Source organism: Plutella xylostella, chromosome 3 (assembly GCF_932276165.1).
Source record: "Plutella xylostella chromosome 3, ilPluXylo3.1, whole genome shotgun sequence".
Lineage (NCBI taxonomy): Eukaryota > Metazoa > Arthropoda > Insecta > Lepidoptera > Plutellidae > Plutella > Plutella xylostella.
The window spans coordinates 3,349,357-3,359,569 of record NC_063983.1 but is presented as its reverse complement, the minus strand read 5'-3'; the positions used below and the strand labels follow the sequence as shown (position 1 = coordinate 3,359,569).

The following is a 10,213-nucleotide window of genomic DNA, read 5'->3' as shown; positions in this document are numbered from 1 at the left end:
TGCAATGAAGTTCCACCTACCATTGACGTTCCATACTATGTCACTGGAACTTTTGTGAGTGTATAGATTGCGTAATTTATAGCTGTAAACTTGATTTTATAAATGTAAACCTACCTTAAGCCTATTACCTACGTTCAGGAGTTACGTAAACAGATCGTTGACATTCAAATACCAAAGTTAAAAGGGAAGGGAGGTTCATGTGGAAACTTCATAAGTACGTAGGTAGAAGTAGGTTCTACCTATGTTAACTTTCATTATGATAAGGTCGGCGATAGTACACTCACGGGCAATGAAAAGGTTCCTCTAAGAAAAGTACCAAATTACTCCTAAATTTAACTGAAAAGGCTAGCGTAATGACGCCTTCTGCAACATTCAATGTGTGTACATTTAATATAGCATCAGGATTATGATCAACTAAAAACGGTAATATTTTGTTCAAATTTTTAATTAAATGTTTTTAAAAATTGGGGTCGTTTGGTGTGGGCATTTTGTGAGACATTTTCATTGCCCATAAGTGTAAGAGCTAGCCGATAGCAAAACTTGTATACTTACTTAAGTATAGAGAAGTCATACTTAATTTGAAGATTATCTAGTTATAACTTTTGTTTATATTTTAAAACTTAATCCGGAATTTAATAATAATATTTATATAATATAAATTTTTATTATGCTTACAGAATTTGGTTTCTGTTACCTTTAAGTATTAACTTATCTGGCCTAGAGTAGCCAAGTAATGTACCTACTTATTTACTTATGATGGCTATTAATCTTATTATTGGAAAAGTCACGGCCATGACACAGCATCGTGGAATATGGGGTCGAACAATAGCTTAATTGGTTGGTTAATTTAATGCGTAAGTGAATCATTATGTTTATAATGGATAGGTTCAATATTCAGTCATTCATTACGGTACTTATAATAAACTTTTTTTAGGACCGAATTGTGTAGTGGTTACTGACCCTGACTGCTATGCCGAAGGTCCCGGATTCGATCCCGGCGGGTGGCGATATATGTAGTTACTCGAGTCTTGAGCGTTAAATTTAATGAAACATATTAATATAATATTTATCTGTGTAGATATTTGTGTACATAATGTCAGCTGTCCGATACTCATGTCACAATACTTAAGTACCTACTCTACCTACCGACCTAACTCAACTGTTGTTTCCATTGTTTCAGGACAAATTGCTCAACAAACTAGAAGAAAATGAGCCGGAACTGGCGTCATCGCCGGAAGAAGAAGTGAGTTGCTTTTCCTAAACTTGTGCTAGTAATTGCTGAGGCTGGCTTGCACGGTGGCATCAAACACACTCACGGGCAATGAAAAAGTTCCACTTAAAAAATGCCGACACTAAACGACCCCAATTTTTTCAAACATTCAATTTTAAAATTTGAACAAAATATTACCATTTTTATTTGGTAATATATAATGTTGCAAAAGGCGTCATTAAGCTAGTTTTTTTTCCGTTTAAAAGTACCTACTTTGGTGTTTTTCTCAGTGGAACGTTTTCATTGCCCGTGAGTGTATTTAGGTAATCAAATTTATAACTAGTAGGTATTCTATCAGAGCAAGACAGCGATAGATTTAAATTTTATTGTATATTTGGACGACCGAATGGCGTAGTGGTTAGTGACCCTGACTACTGAGCCGATGGTCCTGGGTTCGATTCCCGGCTGGGGCAGATATTTGTTTAAACACACATATTTGTTCTCGGGTCTTGGATGTGCCCGTAAAATGGCAATAGGCCCGCCCCCTATTACATTGGGACTAACATAACGCTCTGGCGAAAAGTAGGTGCAGCAATGCACCTCTGCCTACCCCGCAAGGGAGTACATTAGTACAAGGCGTGAGTGTGTGTGTGTGTGTGCTGAGGTCCTCGGTGCATTGCATATGTGAAGTCCCAGTGAATCCAATATAAATACATTGGGTTACGTCGCAGGCTGCATAATTTGCATGTTGGTGGTCTCCACTTTTTTATCAATCTTAAACATGTTGGTCTCATCTACGATTGCTTTATTCTTACGGTTCAGATTATATGCGAGCTAGTCTAGCCTAAATTTACACTGAAATATAAGCAAAAAAACTTACCTACTAGCTTTCACTGTTACCTAAAGCAATGAAACCTTAATAGTTAATAAGTTATTTAAGTTAAACCTTAGTTAATATTCTGATTAAAGTGACAAAGATTGATTGTCTTTTTGTGACAAATAAAAAAATGCAGTACCTATTATTAATTAGGTTCATCATCATCAATGAATGTCATAAGGTCAATACATAATAACACTTTCATATATTTCGTCATTAAATTCAGCGTCATGACTACACTGAGTTCCGTTCAGAATCACCCAGCAAAACAACAGAAAAATCACACCATCCGTTCATCCTCTATTCTATTTATTCAAAATCAACAATCGACCCTAATCGTGACCGTCTCCGCTGCAGTGCGTGATATGCGTGAACGCGAAGGCGACGATGCAGACGTCGCCGTGCGGCCACCGCGTCGTGTGCCGCCGCTACTTCGATAGTTTTTTTTTTTTTATATATTTTCTGCATGCTAGCCTTAAATAAAGTAATTGAGGTCTTCGGTACATTGTACTACGTCATAGGTTGCATTTGCCAGACCCTGTCACAGCGGCGCACAGGGCGCTATTAAGCCGTGACAAAAAGTCTCCGTCGCGCTCGCTCTTGAGGCTGCGCGATGTGAGTAAGTGCGATGCAATTCTTTTGTCATATCTTAAAGGCGCCCCGTGCTAGCCATAGTCTCCACGGTTGCTTTATTTATACATGCTGAACTTAATCTCCTTCAGATTATCAATGCGAGCTAGTCTAGCCTAAATTCAGAATCACCCATAAAAACAAAACCGAATCAAACCATCCGTCCATCTCACGTCCATCCGCTATTCTATTTTCAAAATTACAATTCGCAACAATTGACCCTAATCGTGACCGTCTCCGCTGCAGTGCGTGATATGCGTGAACGCGAAGGCGACGATGCAGACGTCGCCGTGCGGCCACCGCGTCGTGTGCCGGCGCTGCTTCGTCAAGACCATCCAGATGGCCGTCAGCCAGCGCCTGCTGCCGCTGCGCTGCGTCATCTGCCGCGCCAAGATCCTCCGGCTGAGGCAGGCGCCGCGCCTCGTGACGAGCAAGAGTTGGCAGGTGAGGGGTTTTGTCATGAGATAATTACTTTACCGTTGTTGTAGCTGTCCTTAGATACCCCAGTGGTACAGAGGGCCTTTACAAGCGTGCGCCACGCCCCGTCCTGGTCTCAGCAAACGCTCTGGATAGAATCCGCTCTATTTACTTTACCGTAGTAGCATAAAACAAGTAGGTACTTAATCATGAGCCGATGTTGGCGTAGCGGATCAATCTCTTTCTCTCATTTAGGAGGTTATGGATTCAAAGGTTGAATGATGAATTTGATTCCCATATGTACATACTAGCTGAAAATATCTAAGTAGTTACCTACTTAATAACTTTTTTAATCCAACCTACCTAATTAGAAATACCTAAGTAGGTACAACTTATTAGTAGGTTAAGGTATTTACCCAAATGTAATAGAGGTATACTTACCTATTTACCTAAAGGTGGGTTTATAGGAGCAAGGCAGCTAAACCTAGTTGTTAAAGTTTAATGAGGCTGATGAGTGTATGACTAACAGACACCCAGTTACCTACTTCCGAAATTATTACCCAAATTACAATGTGCACCTAATTACAAACACACGCCACATTAACGACCAACGTTTTCATAATACCTTGGGAGAGGCTTTTAGTAGCCATTGTCAAGAATAAAGATCATAAAGTATGTGAATCTGCGATTAACTAGGTTAGCAATTGGCTGTGTAGGTATATCGGACTTATACATACATACGTTTCTATGTTTCAAGCCTTTTCGAGTGACTTATCTACATACATAGTTACATACATATGCACTCACAACTGTAAACCCCGAAGAGGTAGTCAGAGGGGGCTCACAAGCGAGCCACCCACTTTTCGCAGCACATTTGAACTCACGTGATAGGTTGCGAACCATATCGGCGTTTTGGAATAAGTACCTACAATGCACTTAGGATACCTCACGATGTTTTCTATCACCGTAAGAGCACGTTTATCTATCACCTTTATAAATATGTATTCGTACACATGGGCAGTCAGCAACTGACGCTAATCTAGCTGACCAATCCTATCACAACGGTTACAAATCCTATTGTGTTTGTCCGATACGATAAGAAGAAGAATTAAGCTTATCCGTTAATCTGACCAGAGAAAGGCATTTTTTTGCTATTGGGCCCCAGACACACGTCAAACCCAAGTCAAACCTAGTTTATACCTAACACTTACGTAACACCATAGGCCCATAGGACAACGCGGACTCAGGTCATTTATACTCAATGCCTAAAACTCGCTTTTTCTCAATTCCCAGGTGTCAAGTGGCAGCGGCAAGTCGTGGTGCGTGCCTGGCTCTGTGTCCAGCTACTCCGTGGGCGCGCGCTCGGTGCCTGCCTCGGCCTCGCTGTACTCCGTCACCAGCGGCGAGTCTTCACTGTCTGGTGAGATGGAAGTTTTTAAATAATAATATTCCTCTTTTTTTCTTGCCGAGGTTTCTGCTAAGCGCGATGAAAGCATTATTTTCTTCAGAGTTAAACCTAACGCCAAATACTTCTGGTGTCGTATACAATTTGGGCTACATGGTTCAAAGCATAGCGGCCGACGATGTATTATTTTTCACCGTTTTACCAAATACTTACGCAACTACAAATGATCAGTACCTATTGTAAATGTACATAGGTACAGATACCTACTATGTACCTAAGGTAAGTATAATAGTAAATTACAAAAAATGACGTCTCATTCCAGGAGTATCGTCTGTGTCGTCCAACAGCGGTGGCGGCGAGGGCTCGAGTTCGTGCTCCACCAAGCTGTGCGGCGGCGCGGGCTGCGGCGGCGCGTGCCTCGGGGCGGTGCCTCGCGTCAGCACCGCGCCGCCGCGCGCGAGGCAACCCGCCTCCAACTCGCTGAGGCGGTCGCAGCATCATAGCATGAAGGTAGGGGGACAAGAAAGCTATGTGGAATAGGATTGCTGTGCTAGAATGCTTCAACAAGTCTATATCCAACGCTCTTGTCAACTAAAAAAAATATGGATTACTAGCTGTTCCCGCGAGCTTCGCTTCGCCTTAAAAAGTTTTCCCGTGGGAATTCCGGGATAAAAAGTAGCCTATGTTCTTTCTCAGGGTCTAGAACATATTTATACCAAATTTCATTCAATTCCGTTCTGTAGTTTTAGCGTGAAAGAGTAACAGACAGACACAATTACTTTCGCATTTATAATACACTAGCTGTTCCCGCGAGCTTTGCTCCGCCTTAAACAGTTTTCCCGTGGGAATTCCGTGATAAAAAGTAGCCTATGTTCTTTCTCAGGGTCTAGACCATATGTATACCAAATTTCATTCAAATCCGTTCAGTAGTTTTGGCGTGAAAGAGTAACAGACAGACAGACAGACAGACACAGTTACTTTCGCATTTATAATATTAGTTAGGATATTAAGTTACATAGGATAACACGAAACAGAAAACCAATAAATATATGTGGGGGGACATCGAGAACATTGTTATTGCCTACTGCAGTCTGCAACTCTCAACCATGCTCAAGTTCCCTTTAACACTTCCAGGCTCGTCTCCAGGAGTACCAGCAGGTGCACAGCTACACGGGCGGGCCGGCCGGCGAGCCCTCGGGCCGGCTGCCCCCCATCAGGGAGTTCCAGAGGGAGTTCCGCGAGGGACGCCGGGAGAGCGCCGTCGCTGCTGCCTCCGCTTCTACTAGGATAAGGTACTTAACGTGATTTACATGTAGATTTCCTGCTGGTTTTTCTGTATCTAAAGACACGGTTGGTCATGAATGTCCACTATGATCATATCGGCTCAATTCTTGTCCATAAAATGATCTAATTAACAACAGCAGTTTACGTTGTTCCTAATTGTGCTATATGTTTATTGCAGGTGTGCCCAAAAAATAGTAACGCAACTAGAAACGTCGCCGCAAAAGAAGAGTCAGCACTTCTTCAGACCGCTTAAATCTACCAACAAAGACGACACGCCCCCGTCTAGAGACACAAGTAGAGAGACTGAACGCATAAAGGAAAACCCCAAAGTGAAACCCAAGAAAGACGAGAAGAAGAAGAAGGAAGACGATAAAAAACTAGATGATAAGAGCAAAAAGGAGGAAAGCAGCGAAAACAAAAAGAACGAAGTCGCGGAAAGGAAGAAAGAAGAAAAACTAAGACTCAAAGCTGAAAAGGAAGCTAAGAAAGAGGCGAAACTTCTGGCTAAAGAGGAGGAGCGCCTCAAGAAGGAAGAAGAAAAACAGGCCAAATTATTAGCAAAGGAAGAAAAGAAGAAAGCCAAGAAAGAAGCAAAATTAGCAGCACAAGCAGAGAAGGAAAAGAGCAAATAGAAGTTTAACAGTTCGATTTACATATTTTTACATTGTGTAGAAATTATAGCCAGTGTAGATATAGATTCTAAAGTTGTTATTACTAGGGTATGATCAATTCTTCCTCTCTAAATTTTGTGGGAACATAATTTTTCAATCATTCCATACCCAGAAAGGGCTAATACATTTTAAGAACAATTTTCTAATAAGGTTAAAATATCTAAGGATAAGGACTTATAGGGTCAATGGTAATTTTCTTGCCAAAACATCAATGCAACCTATTTCAAAATCATCATTTCATGGGAATATTTGTTTAGATTCCAATAAATTTACAATTATTGTACAACCTACCTACCATATGTCCACGCATCTGAACTTCATAGGTATGAGAATTTAGAAATGTCTTCCATCTGAATTTAGTCAGTCAATCGAAATCCGCCCTAGGTGGAGGGCGGATTTCGATTGACTGACTAAAGCTGTTAATGAAAATCACTTTTTAGCCACTAGGAAATAAGTACGATCTGCCCTACCTATAAAAGTTCATACCCATGAGGATCGTGTCTCTAGCTCTATTGTTTCTCTCTCTCTCTGTAATGTAAATAAGAAGAAATGAAAATCAGCCATAACTGTTGGGTAATAAATGGAACCTACAAATTGTGAAGACTGAAAGAACAGGATAATGATCATATCGTTTTGTATTTGAATTGTGAATCTGTAGTTAAGAGCTTCGTGCATTCTGTACCACCGAACATTATGTTATACAGAGTTTTTGGGTTGTGGACACGAGATTATAACTTAGAAAGTATACCTAACCATAATCAGTCAGTATCGCTAGTATTTTTTTCAAGATATGTAAGTACAGTCAACAAAAAATATCTAGATCCACCCACAGCGCACAGTTTGATCCTAAGACTCACAGGTGGAAGATAGATGTTATAAAACAATATAACGTACATACATACATACATACATATGCTCACGCACGACTGTAATCCTCGAAGGGGTAGTAGGACTGACGCGCAAGCGAGCCAGAGCCACCGGCTTCTCGCTGTATATTTGTACTGTCGCAAGCTGTATCGCCGAACATTATTATTAAAACAATATTTTATCGATACATACAAAGAATTTCTTACGTCGCAGTGAATCTCAAAATTAATTGTTTGCCCTAGGTGGGGTATAAGCCTGTATTATCTCTTTTGCTGACTGTACCTTACTGTTCAGCATTCTTATTGAAGATCTTGATAGCCTTTCACGGGGAAAACGGTCCACCAGGTCCCGCTGATTCTTCGGGGACTAGCATCCAGAAATGAAAATAATGAAAGTTGTATTTCATGGAATTGCATATAAAAAAGGGGAAGTATTAAACAAGAATACTCGACAATCAATGTTTCATGAAGAATGTTGGATTTTCAATTTTATGATCTAAGTATAAGTATATATATTATAATTAGTTGCCCTGTAATTAAAGCTTGTATTAGCATACATACATAATGTATTATAAAATTATTTTCTTATTCTTTAAAAACTTAAAACTGTAGGTTTCTTTAGCAATTACCTACCAACTGTAAAAATCGGCCTTAGAAGTTCTTTCAGTAGAACCATCTTAATAAAATGTATCAGTACCTAATGTAACAATAATGAAAACTATCAATAAATTCTTATCAATTGTAAAGCTGGCCTCCTAATGCTACTGAAGTACCTGGTATGAGTTTTTGTACCTTGCAGTGGAATAAAATAAACTTGTAATAATTAGGAATTGGTAATTGTTTGTCATCATCAAACACCTTCAGACCATAGCATAAAGATATAAATATGTTTATGACAGTGACTCTGAAAAGGACTACTGTAGGACATAGGTTAGTACTTATTTAAGATGCAGAGAGATAATCTGAAGAAATATAACAACATAACATACTCTTTCCATATTTACATAGCAGTCATGTAAACCATATTGATCATAATCAAGTTTATTATTGTAGTGTAACCATATCAGGTCATAATGTAGCATGCAACTAGGTAAGTGTTAACATTACTTTTGTAAGGGTTCTTAATGTCGAAGAAAATAATTGTCAATCGTTAGTTTCCTGTAAAGTAAATTAAAATGTTACCATAACTGTGTATTTTTATTTAAACCACTACAGTCAAATTTAATGTACCAGCAAGATGAGATTGAGATTTTATCAGTAATTATGAATATAAGGCCTCTTGTTAACAACAGATAGCCAGATTTGATACCAGACAGGTGCCAAGCCAACATAGGTACAGTGTTCAATATATTATATGGATGTATGTACATTACATATAGGGGTTTTGTTGCAATGTGTAAATACCCATAGTGTTAAACAAGAAATAAATTATTATCAGAAATGAAATCATAAATACCAAGAACTGGTAGAAATTAAAAAAAATGGTTTTGACCAAAGGTAAGGTTTATTTATCTACATTAAATAATATTTAACAGTTCACTTGATTACTATTTATAACATACTTGGTGTTGGGCTTGATTAATAGTCGTCACCGATGCGTTCCACAATTTCTTCACCGGTCTTCTTCTCGATACGCATGTACTTGTTGACCATCGGTCGGTAATAGTATGCTTGGTAGTCTTGACGCTCACCCATTTTAGCCAATATCTCCTTTTCTAAAGCCCTGAGTTTGGCCCTCTGGGCTTCCTCGTCGATGTAGTGCATGAATTTCTCGTACTCCTGCAATGTGACATAATATATATTTTTAAATATACTATTTAAAGCATCTTTTAAATGGTAGTTAATAATTTAAGGTTAATATATAGCTATTTTTATACAAGACATTGAACTTCTTGAGTTTGGTTCTTCTACATTATGTATTGATTCCAACTTCTCAGACTTGGCCATAGAGATGAAAGTATGAGCTATTTTAGTCAAAGTGAACTGCTCAGGACTGCTGACATATATAAAATAATGTCGCTCAAGGAAGAAGCATCGTTTTAAGCATGTGCCCAAGAGAAACAACATAATCTGTAGCTACAATTCTGCTGCTTACCTGTTGAGGGCTAGGGTGGATATAGCGAGCAATGAAGCGCGTTATAGGGTTGCGGTAGTACTCCCAATGCTTGGGAACATAGCCCTCAGGAATTGGGGTGAGCTGGGCCGGGCCAATGAACACATTGGTGTAGAATATAATAGCGCTGATTGGGATCAATCCAACCATCACATAGTAGTGGAACATATCCTTGAACTTGTGGTATTGCCATCTGAAATGATAATGTAGGTTGGTCATTGTATTTATAACCTAAGCAACTTTATACACTTTAAGGTTAGACAAAAAGAGAAAAAATACATCTAATTATATCCAGAGGAATCATTGGCAGATGCTCTCAACATACGGTATAGATATGAAATGTAATTATTCTATTTAATAAACGCCAATAATAGTAAATAAGCCAACATGATTAGGTAACAGCGTCGTAAAAATGACCCATACCTTGATGGCTGAATAACAAAGGATTTATGTCCATGGTCTCCACCAAGGGCTTTGCTTGTTGAAAATTTCACATTTTGGACTAAAGATGTAGAGTTTTTATTGCTTTTCAGCAAATTAATGCCAAAAGATCGGCCCAAAGCACTCCAAGAAACCATTTTTATTTTGACATTGACAAATGAAATGACAACCACAGAGAAGGTAAATAGGGACAGATTGGGTTTTTAAATTGGGTTGCTAGACTAAATAAAAAACTAGAATTTTCGAAAATGAAGCGAAAACTAAACGCAAATTTGCATTGGCTAGAAGTCGCAAGTTGT

The 10,213-nt window shown here is 39.1% G+C and overlaps 2 protein-coding genes across 2 annotated transcripts in view; one reads left to right on the top strand and one right to left on the bottom strand.

Annotated features, from left to right (window-relative positions):
* LOC105390807 (nucleolar protein 58) overlaps positions 1–6,870 on the top strand; it is a 46,311-nt gene extending 39,441 nt beyond the window's left edge. Inside the window, exons 3-8 of the mRNA XM_048623271.1 lie at positions 1,181–1,243; positions 2,964–3,161; positions 4,428–4,554; positions 4,862–5,049; positions 5,674–5,831; positions 6,002–6,870. Coding sequence (XP_048479228.1) covers positions 1,181–1,243; positions 2,964–3,161; positions 4,428–4,554; positions 4,862–5,049; positions 5,674–5,831; positions 6,002–6,455 — 1,188 coding nt within the window. The 3' untranslated portion in view covers positions 6,456–6,870. The remainder of the gene's footprint in view (positions 1–1,180; positions 1,244–2,963; positions 3,162–4,427; positions 4,555–4,861; positions 5,050–5,673; positions 5,832–6,001) is intronic.
* A 1,975-nt stretch (positions 6,871–8,845) lies between these two features.
* Positions 8,846–10,077, bottom strand: LOC105387884 (NADH dehydrogenase [ubiquinone] 1 beta subcomplex subunit 5, mitochondrial). Its single transcript, XM_011558682.3, has 3 exons — positions 9,897–10,077; positions 9,456–9,666; positions 8,846–9,139 (listed from the first exon to the last, which is right to left on the bottom strand). Exons 1-3 carry the CDS (start codon positions 10,049–10,051, stop codon positions 8,939–8,941), a joined length of 567 nt encoding a protein of 188 aa, XP_011556984.1. The 5' UTR covers positions 10,052–10,077; the 3' UTR covers positions 8,846–8,938.
* Positions 10,078–10,213: the final 136 nt, after the last annotated feature.